Genomic DNA, 24,443 nt, shown 5'->3' with positions numbered 1-24,443 from the left:
GGAAAAGTTTTTTGAGGTGTATATTAACTGGCGATGAAAAGTATATCTACTATGACAACCCCAAGCTCAAAAGTGGTTTAGTCCAGGAGAGCTATTCATATCGACTCCAAAGCAAAATACACATGGGGATACTCAAATCTTGCAGTGAATATAGGAGGATCAGCAAGGTGTATTGAATTACGAGCCTCTAAAATCGAATGAAACTGTTACAGCTTGTTTACCGATATCACCTGAATAAATTGAGTGACGCATTGTTGCAAAAATACTATTGATAGGGAGTAAAAGAAGCAAATTAATCCACCTGACCAATCGTAGTCATAAAATATATAGCCTTCAGTTTACCACTTCTTTAGATTCATGCAGCATGGTTTGGATACCACAAGGTTTTGAATTTCTGAAGAAATATCACATTATCAAACAAAATAACTCTATTTTCATTAATATAACGCATAGACTGAAAATTCCCGAACGTAATAAAGGAAACATGTTTGATTTGTTTTAAATTGGCTTTATAAATCAAGGAAATTTCCATCAAGAGCCACACAATCATTCCAGAGCCGCTCTAATTAGTGAAGTCACTACCACTTTTGTAGAACGATTTATCTTTTGCCTCAAAATAGGCCTGTCACTAATTGCTGTCTACTCAGATGACGTTTGAGTGAAGTGATGGATCCATGTTTCATTCATTGTCACATATCGACGCAAAAATTCCTGTTTTTTGTGTTTAAACATGACTAAAAACCACTCATTAAAACGTTCTTGTTTTAGTCAAAAGTGAGCAAATGTGGCACCTACTTTGAACAGAGCTTTCCCATAATCATATACTCATGCAATATAAAATCAACACATTCTTTGGATATCTCTACGATGTTAGCTAACTCACACGACTTCACTTATCGATCATTCAAATCAATTTGGTGGATTTTTTTTATGTCTTCTTGTGTTACCATCTCATTTGGTTGTACACCGTGTTCTGCATCATTGGTGTGTCTACGACCACGTTTGAAATCAGCAAACCAACGTTTTATTGTGGTTTCTGATCGAGCGGAGTGCCTATAATACTTTACAAGCCATTGCTTTGCATGAACGGTATTTTTTGCAACTAAGAAGCAGTGTAATATTGTTTTTGATCCATTCTTTTGAAACTAACAAAAATAGTGTCACTCCTAGCACAATAAGTCACAAACTTATGAGTAGAAATTTATAAAACCCCATCTATGTGTTAAATTGTAAATATTTGCCTTTTTAATAGAAAAGCTGATCAAAATACACTCTATAAATACATAAATAAAAATGCATTATAATCAAATAATGCATAAGTACCTAATCAAAAGTTTTAATACAAATTTAAGAATATATTTTTTTGTTACTAAATTAGCCGAATACATAACATATTTTAGTTATATATGAGAAGTTATTAAACATTTTTTTATTTGCCAATAATACTATAATATATCAATATCGAAAATCCGACTTTTTATTTTTAAAAGGAAATCATGGCCTACTGCATTCTATTAATATTAATACTGCAAATAGTACATTTTTACATATTTTGTATTATTCTTAAATGATTATATTATTTTAATATTACAAATTGATGATTCGGAACACTGTTTGAAGATGATCAAGCATAATAAACCCGAGCTTTTGCATCGGTATGTGACAATGGATGAAACATAGCTCCATCATTTTACTCCAAAGTCCATTCAACAGTCATCCGAGTGGACTGCACACGATGAACCTGCTCCAAAGCGTGCGGAAACTCAACAGGCAGCTGGTACTGTTGTGGAGTCTGTATTTTGGGATGCGCATAGAATAATTTTCAGTGACTACCTTGAAAAAGGAAGGACCATCAACAGCGATTATTAAATAGCGTTATTAGACCGTTTGAAAGACGAAATCGCCGAAAAGCGGCCGCATTTGAAGAAAAAGAAAGTGCTTCGACAAGACAATGCAGCGTGTCACAAGTCAGTGAAAACGATGGCAAAAATCCATGAATTGGGCTTCGAATTGCTTCCTCATCCACCATATTCTCCAGATCTGGCCCCCACTGACTCTTTCCGATTCTCAGATGTCAAAAGAATGCTCGCTGGGAAGAAATTTTCGTCGAAAGAAGAGATGATCGTGGAGACTGGGTATATTTTGAAGCCAAAGAAAAATCGTACTATAAAAGTGGTATCGAAAAGTTATTGGGTCCCTATAATGAGTGTATCACCCTTGAAGGGAATTATGTTGAATAAAAAAAATTACCAAAAAATGTGTTTTACTATGGAAGATCTGGGACTAACAATACGAGAAATTATCTTTCTTTTCTGCTCAATTGTTTCCCATGAGATTTTAAAAATGTGAGAACCAGCGATGAGAGCCCGAATAATCTAAACAGTTTGTATTTTAATTATCTAATTCTTGCATTGGTTTCATGTTTTGTGTAAAAGGGTGTGCCATCTTAAAATATATTTTTTTTCGCAAACCAGATCCTTTTTCGCGAATTGGCTTTTATACCAGTTTAATGGGCATGTCTATTGTATTGCAAAAAAAGTAATGCCAACGTTAACATTTATAGGCCAATTTCTTGACCCCAACTAATTTCGGAACTGAGGTACCGATTTCACATCATACGTTAGCATTTTGATTTGATTATTTGTATATGTTTTGCTAAGGTTTTTGTCTCCTAATTTTACTTCTTCAGAGTTTAGAGAACATTTTATTTTACAAGTAAATTGTCTTTAATACAATAAATGCATTATTAATCATAGAAAAATATATAACAATCTTATTCATAAAAATAGGCAATTAATCATGATAATAATTTTTAGGACACACTGAACATTTTACGTTCAAGAATACAAACACAGAAGTGACATCGTTAGCCTTGTCCTTTTATTCCGGCCTCTTTGCATACAACGGCTGGTAATATTCATATTGTTGAATCAATTTGTAATTATCTATAGAAATTCGATTTTAGGAATTATTTGAATTTTATTATAGAGGAATTGAAAGATCCTGTTAGGTAAGTAATTGACCTAATCAAACAATAACATGTCGGTTCAAAAGTCTCAGGTCTAATCTATAATTTTATTATTTGATTGATTTAAATAAACTTTTACATGGAAGATAAAGAGTATAATAGTAATATTGTATATGTCAGTTATAAAACATATAAGTTAGAGTTAAAAATAAAAACGCCTATTTTAACAGAAGAATGTGGCGACTTATCAATCGCATTCTAATATAAACAAAAATCTTATAATGTAAATGCAGTATGTGATCGCTATTCCTTCTGGACCATTTGCAATTGTAGCTAAATATTTGTCAGTATTATCTGTATCTTCATCCGCCAATTTCAAAACTCTGTCAACAGTAATGAATAAGGCATAAACAATAAAATTACTATGTCAGACCGAAGATTTTTTAACCGATATTTTAAAGTATGAACATTATTCTTAGAATTTGTTATTAGGAATTTACCGTTGGCTATTGGAATCTCCTGTGCCCTTGTGACAATTGTGTATGTTTTCACTAACATTGCGTTTTTCACCACACTGTCACCCGTGGAGATACTGGGATCAAAGGCTGTTGCGGTGACTTTTGCCAACCACCTCTTCGGCCCATTCGCTTTGTCGATACCAGTTTTCGTAGCACTATCAACATTTGGAGCAGTTAATGGAATTTTGCTAACTTCATCTAGGTAAGAAAATCGATTTATTTCTATGTCGTATTTTTTTTAAGCTTAAAAGAAAAAGCTAATAAATAATTTCTTTCTTGTGCAAACTTTTTTTATGAAACGTGTTCCTTTTTAGTAAAATATTTGGATACATTTGTAACTATTCTTTGTTTGTTAATTATTATCGAAAATTGCTTAAAGTGTTTGCAAGAATCAGAGTCGATAAAGACAAGCTAGGAAAATTGTAAAAGAAACATAAAAAATTACAAAATATTTAAGAAATGGAAAATATAAATTCTCTACGTTATACACTTTTATCACTAACTACAAAACCGTGTATATAATCTTGAATGGCAAGTTATATTTCATAAAACTTTATTAATAACGCCTTTCAAGTCTTACAGATGTAATATTTTCGCAAAAGAAAAAATATAGAAGTATTTTAAAAAATCATTCATATTTTTTATATTGTTCAAATAAACTTTTGCACCTTAATATAAATGTAGACCGTACATTTATTTTTATTTTAAAACTATTTTGAATCATAACTTGCAAAAGTGGCAGATTATGGAAAAATTTTATTTAAAATGTATGATTATCCCCATTTTTTCTCAAAGTAGAAATATGCACTGAAAATATTTATGGGAGATTAAAAGCATTCTTCTAAAACACAGTTTACACTATATTTGATAGATGGCAGTCATCAATTAAGCTCATGTCAAAGAATTTCATTTGTGCTGTAGATTTTTGACACAAACACAAACGAGTAACCTACAAAACGAATTGGAATGTTTATAATTATTTTTTGGATTTCCCTATGAAGTGTATTGCAAGTAGTTTATTTGAATAAGATCTGAACTATACGCATTTACGTCAAGAATTTGTATTATTAGAAAAACGGTCATTACACATGTAGAAACAGACAGATTGATTTTTCAAAGTGACAACGTCCGGATATATGTAAAAAAATCGTGAAACTCTTAAACTGCATTATTTACCCTAAAAAATTTATGTCTCATCGTCACTTGACTGAGTGGTATTTTCATTTTTAAGAAGATGCCGAGTCTTGCCTGGTATCCAAATAAGTGCTTTTTGTACAGTATTAAAAAATAATTTGCATATTTTCACAACAATCTTCACATTTTTAAATAATTCTTTAAAATTAATTCGTGATCTATATGATAACAAATGCTATTGTAAATTTAGAAAAATGCCGGCTTGATGGCGCAGTGGTAAAGGCGATGGGGTCCTCCTACTGTGGCGATAGCCGCGGGTTCAAATCCTGCTGGGGAATGTTCGTAAATTTATGTTTGTAATTGTTTAATATTTGAGAATATTCTAGGCAAGAGTGTAAAATCCGACAAGGAAAATGATCCCAGTCACGCCAGTAACCAAGCTGGGTAAGACCGGGTGTCTTCTGGGATGATTTCTAAAGTTGGTCACTCGCCAATTGGTAGGCTTAATGCTGACGACCGTGGTTCGGAGCCCACGTTAAACTTTAGGCCCAGTCCAGATAAGTCCACAGTTGGTAAAAGGAGACTTTAAAATATATAAAAAAAAATTAAAATTAATTAAATTAAACAAAAAAAAAACGAGAAAGGACAAAATTGTTAGTTCTTATCAAAATTTTTAACAGGTATCAAAGGTTATATTAAATATTATATTTAATGATAATTAAATTAATAATAATAAAACTAATATTAAATTTCTCTTAGGAAATAGAAATCTAGACTAAATCAAGCGTAAAGGATGTGTACAGAAAAGGTGTTGCAAAATTATCACCTGCGACAAAACTTTATTACATTATAGATTTTTCCATTGAACTCTAAGATTCTATAATTTGACAAATAAAATAGTCACTGCGATGTTGCCCCATCAAATTAGACTTTTTGGTTTAGGACATTTTCCGGTTTATATTCTTTAATTATTATCACTAATATTTTGAAGAACTCTCTCGAAATTTGACATTAGGATTTACCACTACCAACAAGAATCAAATTTACATGTTCTGGTGTATTAAATAAAATTATGACTCTATTTAATAAGAGTGTAATGAGAAGGAAAAATCTGATCCGAGCTTAAAAAGAACCTTAATTTTTCGAAATACAGTTATCGGCAGAGCTTCATATAGATTTTTAACAAAATCTTGATATAAAAAAAATCTTTTTCACTCATCTTGGACAGTTTTTTAAGTGTTTAACATTGTCAAATTGAATACTATATGTCAAATATTTGCAATAATGTTCAAAGAGGGGCCTTCTGGTTACTTTAATATATGAATATTTTGTGAGTAATAGCGAGTTTCGCAGTACAAACAGTAGTGTTGTCTTGCTGAAAAATATAATTCCGACCAGCAATATGTGTTCTATATTTGTTCAAATGTTAGTTAATCAATTTAATACAACTTATACATACAATTTGAATGAAGAATCAAGAAATGGTTTAGATTATTAATGTAATAACATATAGGGGCTTTTGAGAAAATGTACTCCATTCGTGAATATTTATAAAAACAGTAAATGTGAAAACAATCTTAATTAAGCAAATTTCTTAAACTATTCCTCAGGTTGTTTTATGCTGGAGCGTGCAACGGACAAATGCCTGAAATTCTGACGATGATCCAAGAGAAACGACTTACTCCCACGCCCTCGGTCTTGGTCATGGTACGAGAAATGAAAATTAATGGTGATTTTAGTCTGAACTTCTTTTTTTCTAGGCGTTGTTATCGGCTCTATATCTGACAGTATCTGATATTGAAGCTTTGATAAATTATGTTGGATTCGCTACATGGGTGAGTAGGAGAAATAAACACAGTGTTAAGAACGATACATTATTATTACGATTACGATTATTTTATTAGTGACTAATAATGATTCACCGTAAATATGAGAAGGTACAAAGAAAATACACTTAAAGTTAGGTTTCGATATAATTAAGTTCACAATTGTTTTATGTAGATTCCTTTTTTATTAATCTCCTAGAACGTCAACAATCTGCCCGTGGGCAATAGGTATTATTATATGATTTCAGTTATATAATTTAACCATCCTGACATGTAGAAGTTCACTTCAGTAAATGATCTACTATACAACTTATAATCTAAATCTTATTCTAGATACTATTCTAACTTATTTCAAAGTCTATCCTAACTTAATCTAAAAACTATTCTAGCTTATTCTAGAGATTATTAAATCTCACTCTATATGTCTATTAATCAGTTCGTATGGTAGTTTGCGGTTGGGCCTACGCACTTCACTGTAGTCGCGTACATTTAACTGTTTGGCGAGTGTATTGGAATGCACTAATTGTATTTCAGAGTACTTCGCACTAACACTCTGAATCACACTCGTTATGGTTCTATGAAGATATTGCGCTGAATCAGTTTGTTTACACTTAATATGGGCATCGACGATGACAAGTAACACCTTATTCTGGAACCTCTGGAGGATATCTATGTTAGATTTGGTACTAGTGGCCCACAGTTCAATACCATAGGTCCAAATAGGCCTAAATATTGACTTATACAGTAAAACCTTGTTATTTAATGATAATTTAGATTTACGCCCTATGAGCCAGTACATATGGTTTAGTTTAACCCCAAGCTGTTGTCACTAGTTGTTTTTTCCATGTGATACGTCTATCATGCATTGCCAGATATTCAAAGTTGTCTGCTTGTGGAAGTTCATGATTATTCAATTTTGCGGAGCGACATGTTCTTCTACAAATGAATCAAATGGTCAGATTTTGTCTCATTTGCTTTGATACGCCACGTTTTTAACCATAATTCGACTTTGTTAAGATGAAATTGTAGGTTTCTTGTGGCTGATTTTGGATCATCGGTTGATAATAAAACCGTTGTATCATCACCATAACATATGTGTTTCTCGAGGTCGGTAGGTCAGCTTATACAGCTTATACAATAGATATAACAATGGGTCAAGAACACTACCCTGCGGAAAACCCAAATATATTGAGTGTAGGTCAGTGTATTTGTTACCCTGTTTGAGGATAAATTATCTATCTATGAGGTAGGATTTCAGCAGTTGAAAGTGTGTATGGGGTAAAAGCTTTTTAAATTCAATTATGCAGATTGAAATACAAGTTATACATCCAATAGATCTATATATGTATGTTGAATTAATAGGTAAATATTTTCGCAAACTTAACATGTCAAATAAAAATCAAATTAGAGAAGTATCAATATTAAGTGTAAGGTTTAGTGTAGTATAATAGCGCCATGCTGAACCTGCACATACATATTGCAGAACTTTGTGGCTATGAATGTTCTTCTTCGGTATCGATGTAGATGACTCTCCTTTATTATTTCGTCACTTTTTGCGCTTGCTGTTTTTTTTTTGAATATGTCATAATATAATACAGAAAATTATTCTTCTTGTATGGAAAATAAATGTGGTTGATAAAATCTATTGATTGAATCTATGGATCTTATATGTCCAATTTCGTCTAGTTCATCATTGTTGTCAAACTTTTTTAATCGTGTGGGCAATTCCTTATCATTCAAATTAAAATCAACACCAACACTTTCATAAAATGGATGAAACATAAACTGTCCATTGGGATTGACGCGGCAGCAGCACCGTAAGTTTTTTAAAGCGTTTGATGGGCTTCACCAGGAGATTCTTTAAGTTTTACTATTACTCTGTTGTACGTTATTAACGAGTCAATTGAAAAGTCTCCGGCTTGATATATAGATGGCGCTATTAGAATAAAATCCATATGTTTTTTAGTTAGCCCTAACTCTCTGAAGATGCGTGTATAAATTTGACAGCTGCGGGATCAATAGTTTGTGAATTATATCATTTTGTGTGAAGCAACTTTTGTTAGTGAAAAAAAATGGATAAAAAGATATTTCGCGTGTTAATAAAATATTGCTTTTTGAAGGGAAAAAAGACAGTTGAAGCAAAAATTTGGCTTGATGCCAAGTTACCGGACACTGCCACGGGAAAATCAAACATCAAGAATTTGTATGCTAAGTTTAGACATAGTGAAATGCGCATCGAAAACGGTGAATGCAGTAGGCGCTCAAAAGAGGTTGTTACCAACGAAAACATTAAAAAATCCACAAAATGATTTTGAATGACCGCAAATTGAAAATGAATGAAATAACAGGCACTCTAACGATATCAATTGAACGTTTACTTCATATCATTCACGAATATTTGGATATGAGAAAGCTCTGTGCAAAGTGGATGCCGCGCGAGCTCACTTTTGACCAAGAACAACGAGGAGTTGATCATTCGGAGCAGTGTTTGAAGATAATCAACAATAAAACGTAACAAACCCGAGTTATTGCGTCGATATGTGACAATGGATGAAACATGGCTCGATCATTTAACTCCGAAGTCCAATCGACAGTCATCCGAGTGGACTGAACACGATGAACCTGCTCCAAAGCGTGGGAAAGCGCAACAGTCGGCTGGCAAGATTATGGCGTCTGTATTTTGGTATGCGCATTGAATAATTTTCATTAGCTACCTCGAAAAAGCAAGGACCATCCGCAGGACTATTACATAGCGTTATTAGACCGTTTCAAGGACGAAATCGTCGAAAAACGGCCGCATTTGAAGAAAAAGAAAGTGCTGCTTCACCAAGATAATGCACCTTGTCACAAGTCAGTGAAAACGATGGCAAAAATCCATGAATTGGGCTTCGAGTTGCTTCCTCATTCACCGTATTCTCCAGATCTAGCCCCCACCGACTATTTCCTGTTCTCAGATATCAAAAGAATACTCGCTGGGAAGAAATTTTCGTCGAATGAAGAGGTGATCGACGAAACTGAAGATACTCACACTTGAAGGGAGTTATGTTGGATAAAAAATATAATTTTGCAAAACAAATGTGTTTTACCATGGTAGGCCGAGGACTTTTCAATTGACCTGTTACGTACCTTCCAAACTAAAATAAAATTAGACTACTGAAGCTAAAATTAATATTATAAACAAAATATAATATTATTAAACACTTATACACTTATATACAAGTTAATATAGTTTAGTTCGTTTCAATATAGTTCTCGACGTCTTGACCAGTTGTTGTACTGCTTCTATGCTGCTGTGATTTAGTAACCTTGTTTCATGCTATAATTCGAAAAATAACTTCCTATATTATATTCATCTAATGTCCAGGTCATCGGTTTAGTTATTGGTTACGTAGCGATAAGTATTGATAACTAAACTAGTAACCTTATTTTGGCATCGTTGGACCTCTAGTTCGTTTCTTTTATTTTTCAGATCTAATATTACTGCATTTCTTTAATATTTAGAATAAATATTTTATGAAAAAAGTCTCGAAACTATTTTTTATTTCGTTCATTGTTGATATAAATACTACAACGAAACTGATGATACCTTTACATTTATGCGGGACCATTTCGATGTTTCCGGAATACAGAATAAGAACAAATCGGCGTTCTTTCGTTTGAGGTACCTATTCGATTCGCTCGAAGCGACAGGTGAAGTTCTTCGGTGCCGATCTATCGGAACGCCCACCGTCGTACCTGGCTCGCAACACCTGTTTTATATTCTCTTCTACGTTTTCTGTTCACCTGATAACGCGGTACCAAACGAGTGCTTGCTGAATGAGGGTCGAGTACTGCTTATCTATCCTACCTGTTTAGTTTAGACGGTACCGGTGGTACCCGTGATACCTCCAGTATTCTATTGGATGTAACAGTCCATATAATATGTTGCCATTTAGTTTAATGTGTCAATTTAGCTCTGATATTAGCAAGCATCATCTACATTGCTAAAACCCTGCAAAATACTATTATGAATGTAACAACATTAGCGTCCGTATATGTTCACACAAGTTCGTATGGTTTTGTTCGTTTCAATCTCCTGATATCCTGCGCGCTGTCCAGCAGTTGTATTGCTTCCACGTTAGTATGATTTAGTAATCTTCTTTCGTGTTTCAAGGCGAAATCCTGCACAACTTCGCAACTTTTTAATGAGTAACAAAAGTTTTTCATGTGGTATAATCACATTTACCTTCAATGAAATTTTACTATTGCCTCATTTGGACACATTTGATTTTAAAGTTTGGATAATAAATTCTTGTTTTCTTCTGTTGTATTCCTGAAATAGTAGTATATATGAACACAAATGCTTTATTTAAATAATTGTATACATACCAGGTAAAAACAATGCTAAGTCACAGACACATCCTTTATCTAGTTAACTTGGATTGTTTCTTTCAAGGAAAGCTATGTCTGGTTTTCTATTTCCGCACATACACTAGATACACAACACTTTTGAAAATGAGGATACATTATAATCAATTAATAGTGATTATTTTTAAGACACAAAACACTGATCGTACCATAAGCAGTGGCGTTATTGAAGTGAGCCAATCAAATGCCTTTATAGGCCAATTCATATCAACCAATCAATAAAGTGGTCTCAGAGCCAGCTTTGAACAGACCACGCAAAACATTTCCTCGGTTTCGCCTATTTAAGTAAAACCTCTTTCTATAATGCTATATATATCTATAATCTCTAGATATTCTATGCTACTAAACTAAAACTCGCTGATCCCATCGTATAAACATCATCTATACTCTATGAATATCAATAGAACAAAATGACGTGTATGAAACCATTACGTTGCATACAATGTCTACCCAAATATGTTACAAAAACCAAAAAGTAATTACCGGCACATCTGCTACTTGTAAATCACTAAAATTTCATCACTATACAAATATAAATTGGCTTCTCCATATAGATCTCTCAAATTAGATATCGAAATATTTTGTTTATTTTGTGTATTATATATATATATTGATCTGCCTTAAAATTTCATTAATTTCTATATTTCTCGACATGTCAACAGTATCTAACAGTATTTAATTTACTTATAAATATTTCCTTTTTAGCTGAGTATCGGTGTTGCTGTCCTCTGCTTACCATGGCTGCGATGGAAACGACCCGACCTCGAGAGACCAATCAAAGTGAACCTAATCTGGCCCATCATCTATCTCCTAGCGACCGTTTTCGTGACGGTGGTACCAATAGTGGCCAGTCCATACGAAACCGGCCTGGGCTTCCTCATGATCATGTCTTCGGTACCCGTATATTTCGTCTTCATCTACTGGAAACCGAAACCCAAATGGTTGCAGAACTTCTTCGACAGCATCACCCTGACGCTGCAAAAGTTCCTGTTGGTGTTGGGCAAATCGAAGAAAGCTGATCTGTAATTGAGTTCGACGTTGTTTGTTGTCGACGGAACTACGGATATGTAACACCAGAAATTGTTTAGTGATTATGAGTTGTGGCTGTAGTATATAACGAGACAGGAGTTTCTATTGAAGACAATAAGCCTGTGCCAATTTGTAAAAATGTCCATTTCGATTAATTAGACTGAAAATCAGTATTTCATTAAAGTCAGGGTAAAATTAGGAAACATGAACCAAATAAGACCATCTGCCATAAAATCATACGAATGAAAAGACCAAACGAAACGTTAGAATATTTTAAAATCAAAATCATCGGAATTTTAAAACTAACAACATCCATATTCATATTTTGTTTTTATTTAGTGTTTATTAGATTGGTAGGAAATTTGTCTCGGGATTTTAAGCTTGATTTTTATATTAATTAAACATATCTTGAAATCTAAATATTTCAACTGATCTAAATAATTAAAATTAACTGCCATTGTTTTTCGTTCTTTAATGTTTTAACTATTTCTCATTACCAAAATGTAGCAGAGTTAAATTTTATTCAATTTTCAATATATACTTATTTCTTTTTTAGTGAAGGTCTCATATATATTCTGACACAAACGATTTGATATTAACATATTATTGATATGTTCTTATAATCTAGAACTTCTTTGTTCATTAGTATTTATATAAACGGTGCTAAAACTATAAAATTCTATTTAAATATTCACAATTTTGTTACTAAATTCACGAAAATAATTACGGTGAACTGACTTTACTAAATAATCTGAACAAGACGCCTCATAGAAGGTACATATAATTTAATAATATTCATTAAACAGTATTAATTATAATAGTTTCTAAAGGAAATTAAAATAATTTTTTATCAATATTATATTTCAAAATAAGGAAAAAATTCCAATATATTAACTCCAATATTTTAAAAATTAATTAATTAATTTATAAACTTAAGTGTTATTTAATATTATTGAATTCATTTTTCAATTTTTAGTGTTTTTTTTATATATTTTCAAAATGTCAGTTTCTTTCTAATCTACTGATTTGATACATAATTTAAAATACATATCTAGTATTTGTATTTTTTACAAATTCAATATTATTTTAAAATATATGGAGTCAATGTTTAAATAATTAAACAGGATTAGTTGTAATTTTTGTTCTTATTCCTTACTCTCAAAAATAATTCATATTAATTGCTTCCTAATCTATCAACAAGAAACATTCCAAAATACATTTAATAATATAGTTAATTTTTATAAACTTAACTATAATTAATTTAATAAAATTAGGTTAATCTAACAAAATAAGGGGAAACATTCCAATAATAAGTGTTTTACTTAATGATCTGAATACTACTTAATAGTATATTATTATATTAATATACAATTTAAAATTTATACCCTTATTTTTAAATATTAATTAATTATAATTATTCTTAAGTTTGAATTAACAATAATTAAGGGTTGACAACTATTAAGGGTATTCTGATGCAGAATCTAAATATATTTCATGGATAATTTTTTCAACATATTATTTGATATATTTGTACTGATATTTTGAAAAACTGAAGAAAAGAACGTTAAATATATTTTGGCTTAGTAACCTTAGTTGACAAGGCTAACAAGGAATAATCATTTCAGTTGCCCCAGTAATCAAGCTGGGTAAGGCCGAATGCCTTCTAGGATGATTTCCTAGTTGGAAATTCATCGTTTGGTAGTCCTAATGGATAACCATTGTTTGGTTGGGTTAACCAAAAAAAGTGTAGTTTTCACATTATGATTTCAAAACTTCTCAAACTATTTACAACTAACAGTAGTCAACAGTTCTACTTACGTTCAATGATTACAGGTCTCTGTATTTACTACTTTAGGCTTTCCTAATAATAAAACACTAAATTTGAGTTTTTTAGACGCAGATCAAGCCATTTTTGTCAACGAAAACAAAAATGTTTTGTTATTTTTTAAAATTTTGATATTTTCGTCAAGTCACGTTGATAGTAAATAAAGAGATTTAAATAGAATCGTTTACACATTCAATAAAAATGTGCAGCATTATTTTTGGCTTCAGTAAAACAGTTATTTTGTCACGAACATTATCACAACCCATTTTATGCGATGGTAAACGATTTTATAATTATTTTTCGATAAATTCCTTAATATCTATTAACATTCTTTTGTGGCATTGCTTATTTTAAAAATATTCAATTGACAAAAACAATCTCATTATTCACAATGAGTTATATTACGAATGTTTGGTCTACGACATGTAAAATATTTACTGGAGCGTAAATTAGTTAAGATTACGTTCCAAGCATCCAGTTCGAGTCTATTTTTACTAAACTATGCCACTATTGTAGCCCGCGGAACTAGTAAACAATTTAGGACAGTTGAATATCGCCTTGTTTGATAGCTGCTCGGATCATTCGCCATACCTGACTCGTCTGTTCACGACAACCGAAACATTTTAAATATTAATATCGTACTTGTTGATCTGATAACACGAACGACCCAAATACAAGACTGAATATTTCATTTATCTGTACATTGTAACATTGTAAACTATTGTAAATTGTAAAGAGGCAAGACCAATAGTTATTTGCTAGTGATCTTTGCGTTTAGTAGGTTTTAGCTTAGGCCTATTGTTTTACATATCCGTAGTTCTTCATATCAAAGTGTTCAAAAATATATCAGCTATTTATATGACAATAAAGATGGTTATTATAACGACATTAAAATATGTTTTTGATTTTCGATGTTTTATTACATTCTATTTTATTGGTTTAAATTTAAATTCTGGCTTTACATTGGCCCTTAATTAGATTCTAATAAAATAAAACTTACTAGTACTAATGTACAACTACACAAGATCTGGCGCCCTGGTTCAATGTTATTCAAGAGTTGCAGTACTTCGGTGTTACAGTGGAGTGAGTATTCGTTATACTGTAGACCCTGTGCATTCGGGTAAAATCGGAATTTGCAATCGGGAATAGTCGTCGGACGATCGCCATTTTTGACGCTGCCTGTCCGTAGGATAGGTGACTGATAGCATATTTCACTACATGGTATAAAACAAAGTCGCCTTTTCTGTCCCTATATCCCTATGTGCGCTTAAATCTTTAAAACTACGCAACGGATTTTGATGCGGTTTTTTTCAATAGATAGAGTGATTCAAGAGGAAGGTTTATATGTATAATACATGCATAATATACTAAGGCAACATTGCTAATTTTAGAGGTTTCTAACGTGATGTCGTAAATTAACCTATTTTTTTAGGCTTATTTAGCAATTAGCAAAAACGCTGCCTAACCCTACGAGTTAGATCAAATTAATGTACTACAGTATTGTACACCATAAAAAGGTCTACAAAAAAGTCCGCGATGGTATATGTTTATCTTTTAGGGATAACCCACATTAACCATTTTTATTGTTTACTTTTTACGTGAGAAAATGGCTTATTTACGAAGCTATTTTAAGCAATACAGCATTAATCCTTATCGAATTAAGTACCTTAAATACAGTGTGCAATTAATATAGATCAATATGGTTCCTTACAGCATGTAAATTAAACAAATATTTTCGGAGATATTACAAATTTAAAATTTGCGTTTAAAAATGTGCAATGTAATAAAAATTGTATGAATTTAGATATTCCAAAGATAGCAGGAAATCTTCATAGTAAGTATAGGGGAAGAGGAATTGTTTTACTCCAAATTTAATGCGTGCAGGCCAAGGGCAGTAATGAATGAACCAAAAATACTGGATCGATTTTAATCATGTTTTCATTGAGTGACATAGGCATATATATTTTATGCCCGTGCAAAGTCGGAGCGGGCCGCTATGTTTTTATATACAACGTTCATATTTTTTCTGTAGTGTATTTAATTTAGTATCAGCATTGCACCCATGCGAAGCCGGGGCGGGTCGCTAGTTTAATAATAAAAGCCATAACAATTGTTTTAAAAAATGAAAGTCCAAAAGTAAGTATCCTTTGATTTTTTGATTGATTTTGTTTAAATTATTTTGAATAAATTTATCAAAATAAATATTATATTTAGAGAGAGAAATTAGTGTGTCATTTCGGCAAGAACACATTCCTTGGTATAATTCATTATTTCAACTAATGTTATGAAATTAATAATGTTCAGTCAATTCATTAATGAAGTTTGTCCGTCAAGAATAATAACAAAAATTGCATTAACCGGTAACAATTGGAACTATATTTTAGTCATTATAAGTATCCCTTGAATATAATGAGACACATGTGGGGCATATATTTGAGATTTGTTACAAAAAATTAACAAAATCCAAAGAGAGTAAACTTAAAGATCAACGGGCTGCAGGTGTAAGTATTGATATGATTTTGCAGAATGCTAAAGTGGTAAAGAATAATACTCTAGGGATAAATGTGCTGACAAGGGTTGACACTACTACTCTCAAGGTAGAAGAATGGAGCAAAGAGACTTTCAATTTAAAACAAAATAGTTAATGAGTTCATGTTTTGTACAGTGATGTCTTGACTAATAATTCAATCACTTGTATAGATTAGATACAACTAAGAAGATTCATAGGCTCATTCTAACAAGCAAATTGAAAAAAACTTTTCTATTTCCATAATTTTGTTGAGGGTTACTATAAAACTTCCCATGAATATTTGTTAAATCTTTGTTATTCCTTTACTTTTGTAATTCTACCCTTGTGAACTATAAAAAATGTATATGTCATTCTTTAGTTAAAATAACAATCAAACCATCAGATTAGGTTGTTACATTTGCCGTTACTTTAAAATTCACTGTTTTGATTTTATATAGAATACATTTATTTATATTTAATTCTACCAATTTAGTCAGTATCAATAAGTTATTTTAACAACTGAATTAGTTCATAACTGATATAAAGACAAGGTTAACCAATATTCTAACAAAATCCTTATTAGTTAGCCATAACACTCAAAAGATGCGTGTATAAATTTGACAGCTGTCGTATCATTAATCTGTGAATTATAGCATTCTGAGTGAAGCAACTTTTGTTATTGTGAAAAAAATGGATAAAAAAGAATTTTGCGTGTTGAAAAAATATTGCTTTTTGAAGGGAAAAAATATAGTTGAAGCTATATTAAAAATATTTAAAGAAAATATTTAATGAAATATTTAAAAAATCCATAAAATTTATTTTGACTGACCGTAAATTGAAATTGAATAAAGATATCAACTGAACGTGTACATCATATCATTCACGAGTATTTGGGTATGAGAAAGCTCTGTGCAAAATGGGTGCCACGCGAGCTCACTTTGGACCAAAAACGAGTTGATGATTCGGAGCAGTGTTTGAAGATGATCAAGCGTAATCAACCCTGGTTTTGCGTCGATATGTGACAATGGATGAAACATGGCTCCATCCTTTGACTCCGAAATTCAATCAACAGACATCCGAGTGGATTGCACACGATGAACCCGCTCCAAAGCGTGGGAAAACGCAACAGTCGGCTGGCAAGGTTATGGCGTCTGTATTTTGGGATGCGCATAGAATAATTTTCATTGACTACCTAAAACAACTACCAAAAAAGAAGGACGATCAACAGCGACTATTACATAACGTTATTTAGCCGTCTGAAAGACGAAATCGCCGAAAAACGGCCGCATTTAAAGAAAAAGAAAGTGCTGCTTCACCAAGAAAATGCTCCATATCACAACTCAGTGAAAACGATGGCAAAATTTCTATGAATTGGGCTTCGAATTGCTTCCTCTTCCACCGTATTCTCGAGATCTGGCCCCCTATTTACGACTATTTCCTGTTCTCAGATCTCAAAAGAATGCTCGCTGGGAAGAAATTTTCGCCGAATAAAAAGGTGATCACTGTAACTGTGGCTTATTTTGAAGCAAAGGACTAATGCTACTACAAAAATGGTGTCGAAAAGTTGGAGGGTCGCTATACCCACGAAGGGAATTATGCTGAATAAAAAACTAATTTTGGCAAAAAAATTGTTCTACTATGGTAGGCCGGGGACTTTTCAGTTGATCTGTTAAGTAGTAGATCAAGTCTAAATAAACCATAGCAATAAACAGATTCCAATACTCGCCCCTAAAATTTCAACTTGTAAATTACACATTATAAACTTGATCCACTAAACTAAAGAAATTACACATAACTATGATTTACAGAAAAAGAGTAAAAAATGTTCCGTGGTTGAATATTGAAAATATGCAATATACTCATTACGAAGCGAAGTTATAAAACTTTTATTACGTTACCGGCTAGTCACTAGCCCCTTGCTGACCTTTTTTCCCTACACCCTCGCGTACTACATTTAAATTAAACTGGAAAATCTGATTATACGAAAAAGTCTAGCAAATAGAGCACGCAGACCGGAATATATATTTGAATTTTAACATTCCTTCATAGAAATGACCCATTTAGCACACTAGGAAATCTTGTTCAGTGCGTTTAATTAAATTTTCCATATTTCCTTCAATACCGCCAGAGTATGATCGTTCCAAATTCCGACTAAGGGGGTTTATTGAACTGGTATGTTCGGAAAATGTATAAAACGGACATTATTATTTTAGGTTATAACGTAAGGATGCGCGCAAACAAACCAAATGATGGTCACAAAGCATCCAATATTTTTTCAATAAAATGCTAGTAATAGAGAAGGAATTTTTCTGATGCCTCAACATTATTTCAGTAGATTGTGCTTTCATGGGGCGGCATTCTTTTATAAATATTAGATAATGTTTATGTGAAGATCGCATTTATTAATAGAGTCTGGATTAAAAGCTGGAGAATGAAAAGGCAAAGAAAACGCCTATCATTACCATCTTCTCTTATACATATTCTAGGATTATACATAAATTAGTTATATGACAGACTGTAACAAAAAGTCACGTTGAGACTTGATCTTTTCCTAATAAGCAAAAGAGACTGTGTAAACATGTTTATATTTCATAAGTAAGTTAACAGTAATTTTACTAATTTGGGTGACATTAATTGGTGAGCTTCCCTTTCTTTATTGCATGCCAATTTTGTATATAGTTTTAGATTTCGCTCACATTTATGGTTTGTGGGAAATTTACTTTACGATGTTGGTGCACCTGTTAAGTGTCAATCCAGATTCCATCAAGAAAACGACCAGAATTTTAAATACTTTTGCTAAAAACAAGTGATGCGAGTATCTTTCTTAGGCCACAAATATGTCAACTTGTAGAGGATAGAACTTTCGACTTGATTTCAAAAGTCATTTGTGTCAAACACTTTATTATCACTTTATTCCTCCATTTTATAAATTTTCTCAAACATATGTCATTTTTAAGATATAAATGATATGAGTACTTATGTACATATATAACGCGAGCACATTATGATAGTCAGTCATCTTTCTTACGTCACTCTTCTATCGTATATTACATTGAAGATGTTTTGGACAAATGGACGTTTTATATCTCTATATTAACCCGATTTACCAATTTGTTAATCCTTCCATATAATAGGTTTTCTCAAAGTTTCAAAATAAACGACTCTTTCAGTCATAGCCTCTCCATTTGACTCATATCTCCTATCTCTTATCTTTTATCTTATATGAAAACAGGAAATAGTCGCAGCGAACTAAAATTGGAGAATATGCTGGTTCCAATACACCTTGGTGACTACACATATATGTATTCGTACAATAGATACTTCCATATATAATATATATCCATATCTTCCTTATATAATATAGCCAATAGTACTTCAATAGATATCGCTGATCAAAATACATTTTTCTATTCATATTTTAATACCAATCTATTTCCATCCAAGTTCCAATTTTGGCCATATTAATAATAATAAGAATTAAGTAAACTGGAAACAAAAGATACATAAAATATTTTAAACAAAAAAATTGAACCGATTTTAAAAAATAAATATAGAACTCATAATAATTTAATTTATCACAAAAAAAAACCATTTTCAAATAAAATATGTATGTAATAATCGTTGTAGTAACTAAATAGATATAAACAAACCCTTATTTAACCTATCTACTACACATATTTTATATTCTAATATATACACACAATTTAGCTTAATACCTACCAAAACCTATTTATCTATTTACAATATTATTTTAACTACTACCAAATGATCACTTTGATGTCGATGCCGAGCGACAAATCAGATTTGTTTTGTTGGTAATTTAATTATAAGAACCCAACCGAACTCAAACAATTATATTAATTTAGATTTTTTGTTGGTAAATTATTTTTTTGTATATGTCATAAAATTATATTGTTATTTTTGTATTGTTTGGGCTCAAACGTTCGCTTTCAAATAGATCAATTGTAAATTAATATTGTAAATAAACCGGCTTGGTGGCGCAGTGGTAAAGACGATAGGACAGTCCTCCTACTGTTGCGATAGCCGCAGATTCGAATTCTGCTGGGGCATGGTCGTAAATTTATGTTTGTGATTGTTCAAAATTTGTGAGTGTTCTAGACAAGAGTGTAAAATCTGACAAGAAAAATGATCCCAGTCACGTCCAGACTTCCAGAGCGAGAGTCCAGACCAGACTGAGTCAGACCGGATCTCTTCTGGGATGATTTCTAAGATGGTCACTCGCCAGTCGGTAGGCTTAATGCTGAGGGGACCGTGGTTCGGAGCCAACGTTAAACTTTAGGCCCAGTTCAGATAAACCAATAGTTGATAAAAGAAGACTTTAAAATATATAAAAAAATATATTATAAATAGATAAATATGTTTAGGTAGATATTAAGCTAAATTATGTGTATATAGCAGGATATAAGATACATGTAGTAGATAGGTCAAATAAGGTTTTTATTTATTTTTATTAAGTTATTACAACGAGTTATTATGTACATATTTTATTTTAAAATGTTTTTTTGTGTTAAAAAACTAAGTTTTATTATATTTTACTTTTTAGTGCGTTCCTTATTTATTTTTTGAAGTCGGTTCAATTTTTGTCGGCCCACTGTTGTATAAATATATATAACTGAACATAGAACTGCCTACTTTTTCGAAGTCGGTTAAAAAGATAAGAAAAGACAAAAAGAGAAAAACTGATTATTAATTTTAATCCATTTGGGGGTTTTGCAACACCCAAGCTTGTTTGCATTATTTTTTTGTTAATTATCTGAATAACTGAACTAATACGATACGTGTTCCATTGATAAAGATAGCTAATAAATCACGGGGAATTTTGTAACGTTAACTAATAGGTGAGGCGTTACAGATAATGATGTTTTCTCGACGGTGGACAAACCACGCATTTATTTGGAATGTCCTATTTTTGCGACGCCCATTAGATCGGTCTATAACTAAAACAGAATCATGGAAAATTCCGAGAAACGCTAATATTTTCATAATGGGCTTGTTTTTTAGATATATTATATCGGCTGTTTACGAGATTATTAGTAATTTCGTATTTATACACACTCGTCTAATGATACTGGCACATATTCAATACTCCAGCGACGTAAATCGTCACCCTCTCAGGTTTCAACTTTTGTTAGTCAGAATTATCTTCTGCCTTTTGAAGTCAGTAACTGTCAACGGAAGATTTAAGGCATAGAACAATAGTTTTGACATAATAAATGAAAGTTTCCTTGCAGACCGGACATAATAGATGTGGTAAAACGAAATCCATTATTATTTAATCAAGTGAAGGCTTAATTTGATATATTTCAAATTATGAATATATATACCATTTTATTCGACCACTTGTTGCTATTTTGAGAGTTTGATATATTAGTTCCATTATGGTACTCTTAGAGTAGCCCTTGCCAAATAAAAAGCTGGGGGTATCGATTGTCATAAGCATTTCTTGATGTGAATTTTCGCACTAGCAAAATAGTTTGCCATGGACAGGAACGAGTTATAATCACTTGATACCAGGTTTGGTCTATAAGGCCATTCCTGGCTAGGGAACCGTTTGCACCACCGCCTTTCTGTCACAGCTGTTTTCACTTGACGTTGTCCTAAGTGATACTCTTGTCATCAACAGTCACATTCACTGTTTTCATTTTTTGATTTTGTTAGCATTCAACCTACAGTTAGTGTAATAATGTAGATCCTATACATCCAGTTTCTTGTTTTATCCAGCCCTTTCTAAACCATTGTTTTTTTATGCAAATTTGAGTTCCTCACGTCAACAATAACGTTATATCCACATAGCTGATTATTTTAGATAAAAAATATGTGAAAACTTTGTACGTGCCCTTGATATGTGACTATTTCACTCGATTTCCTCCCCTTCTCCCAAAAGATCCTGGTTTGGTTCTTATGGGACCACCTCGGAAGTGCACTCTTTCTAATAAAAAAGAATTTTGAAAATCGGTCAACAATTGACAGATAAACCGGCGAATATACATTAATATATATATATATATATATATATATATATATATATATATATATATATATATATATATAGCCGAATATAGAACCTCCTCCTTTTTCGAGGTCGGTTAAAAAGACTCTTATGCATATTATGTATATACTGTCCTAACGCTATGTGGACGTAAACCGCAATATTTTTGACTAGCCCTATTTTAATAAATGTTTATTCATTTTTCACACGCACATTTTTACACTTCATACGCACATGTGTTAAAAAAGCACATGCCCGCTGCTATTGCCCCATTTTTGAAATCTGATTTGCTTGTTAAATAACTCCGAGTAATTATATAAAATCAGGTTCCGACTCGGTAATTTGATTATTATCGTCTATTCACCCCCTTTTAATTACGTAAATGATTAACTATTTCAATGATGATTAATTGTTATTATTATACCTGCGCGTATTTTAGTGTTAATTACTTGAACATTGAGCCGATTAACTTGATTTGTTTTTTTTTTAATTTCGTTCTTCATACCTTAGTAATTATAGAACCATGGTACCTTTTATATTTAAGAATTGTTTTTATTAATGTTAATAATTTGTTAATAAATATTCAGAATGATAATTATATTATTGATATCAATTTAAAACAAATATTCTTAACTACAAATTTAATTAAAATATTAATGCATCAACAGATTTAATAACGATTTTGTTGATGATACAGCGTATGAATTATTAAAAATATGCTTTCAATAATAGTTATTGTAATTTATTTATGTGATAAAGATAAATAGGAAATTGGAAAAATGCTGTTAATCGTTTACGCAGTCACTTAGTGTTCGAAAAACACTTGCTAAATGTAGTTCCAAAGCTTTCGACCAAGTTTGGCACGACGGTTTAATTTTCAAAGCTAACATCTTGGTCTACCGAATAACCAAATCTACCTGATTGATCCTGAGACTTATACTTGGATGGTAGGTCCTCCAAGTGAGGATCGGTGACGAAGTCTCCTCTCGAAAGAAATCGCCACAGGAGTTGCATATGGTGCTCCACTAGCCTTTGCCCTGTTCAACCTGTACATGGCTGATTTCCCACTCCACAAACATTCCCACATAGCATTTTATACAGATTATACAACTTTCTTTACAATCGGCTACAATCCCGATGCCATTCGCTACCTACTCCAAGTCCAACTGAACCAGGCAATTGTGTGGTACAAATTCTGGTGGCTGCAGATTAACCCGAGCAAAACTCAGGCTATTCTGTTCCACCGCAAGAAGGAATTCCGTGCCTACCGCCTCCAAATCGATAAAGTTTCTATCCCCTGGCTTCAGAAGGGATCATAACGCGGTCTCCAGTTCGACCGCAGGTTCCAATGGTAAGCCCAAATCCAGCACGCTATTTGCAAAAGCAATGACGTGTATAGTCTTCTCTTCCCACTCCTCTGCAGAAAAAGTAAACCCCAATTCCTCAGAAAGCGACTCTGTATAAAATGCTAGTCCAGTCTGCCTCTTCGGAGAACAGGTATGGTATAGGTACGTCTCAAAGAGACAACTTATACTACTTCAAGTGTTCCAATCCAAAAAAGTCCGCACGTTACTCAATGTCCCATGGATTATGATGAACGTAAACACTCACCTCGAATCAGGCATCCCGTTCCTGAAGAATTTCACGAACATACTCAGTGTAAGGTTCTCCCTAGGCGTCTTAGAACACGACAACATCAAATCCCTACCCATCCACAAACCTCGGTAGATAACCAACTACGACAATCCCAGTCGTAACCCATTATCTCCGTCGCCCGCAAAACACCCCACTATCCCGAACATAAAGCGAAATCAGCGAAAGACCATTTGATTCTAGCTGGTCATTCTGGAACAAGAAAAAATATAGTTAAATGTGGTCAATCTAAATGTTAGAAGGATCTCAATGTTCTTTGGAGATGCAACCCGTAATTTTGAATGTTCGCTAGTTTTGGTTAATAATAGACTCCTATGTGGAAGCCAAGTATGATGATGCATGGGAACAAGTACAATAAAAACTAAACATATTTGCACGTTAATAGGGTAAGAAGCTACATGAAAAAAATTACGAGGGAAATATTATTTTATATCCAGAAGCGCAGATATTGCATCCAAAAAGTGTCCGTAAGAATACGGACCCAAGAAGAATCATTAATTCGATATAATCAATATTCCCAATTCTCGCTAATTCTTAGATATTCCATGGAGGTATTCAAGAGTT

General features: G+C 32.4%; 1 protein-coding gene across 1 annotated transcript in view; it reads left to right on the top strand.

Annotated features, from left to right (window-relative positions):
• Window positions 1-12,772, top strand: part of LOC143191002 (large neutral amino acids transporter small subunit 1) — a 32,884-nt gene extending 20,112 nt beyond the window's left edge. The window contains exons 4-9 of the mRNA XM_076395633.1: window positions 2,817-2,910; window positions 2,966-3,010; window positions 3,461-3,688; window positions 6,231-6,327; window positions 6,381-6,455; window positions 11,559-12,772. Coding sequence (XP_076251748.1) covers window positions 2,817-2,910; window positions 2,966-3,010; window positions 3,461-3,688; window positions 6,231-6,327; window positions 6,381-6,455; window positions 11,559-11,879 — 860 coding nt within the window. The 3' untranslated portion in view covers window positions 11,880-12,772. The remainder of the gene's footprint in view (window positions 1-2,816; window positions 2,911-2,965; window positions 3,011-3,460; window positions 3,689-6,230; window positions 6,328-6,380; window positions 6,456-11,558) is intronic.
• The last annotated feature ends 11,671 nt before the right edge of the window (window positions 12,773-24,443 follow it).

This window comes from Rhynchophorus ferrugineus, unplaced genomic scaffold (assembly GCF_030347505.1).
Source record: "Rhynchophorus ferrugineus isolate W39M unplaced genomic scaffold, kcgeb_rfMv2 rfM2, whole genome shotgun sequence".
NCBI lineage: Eukaryota > Metazoa > Arthropoda > Insecta > Coleoptera > Curculionidae > Rhynchophorus > Rhynchophorus ferrugineus.
Note: the sequence above shows the minus strand (reverse complement) of the source record. Positions and strands in the feature narration are given on the sequence as shown.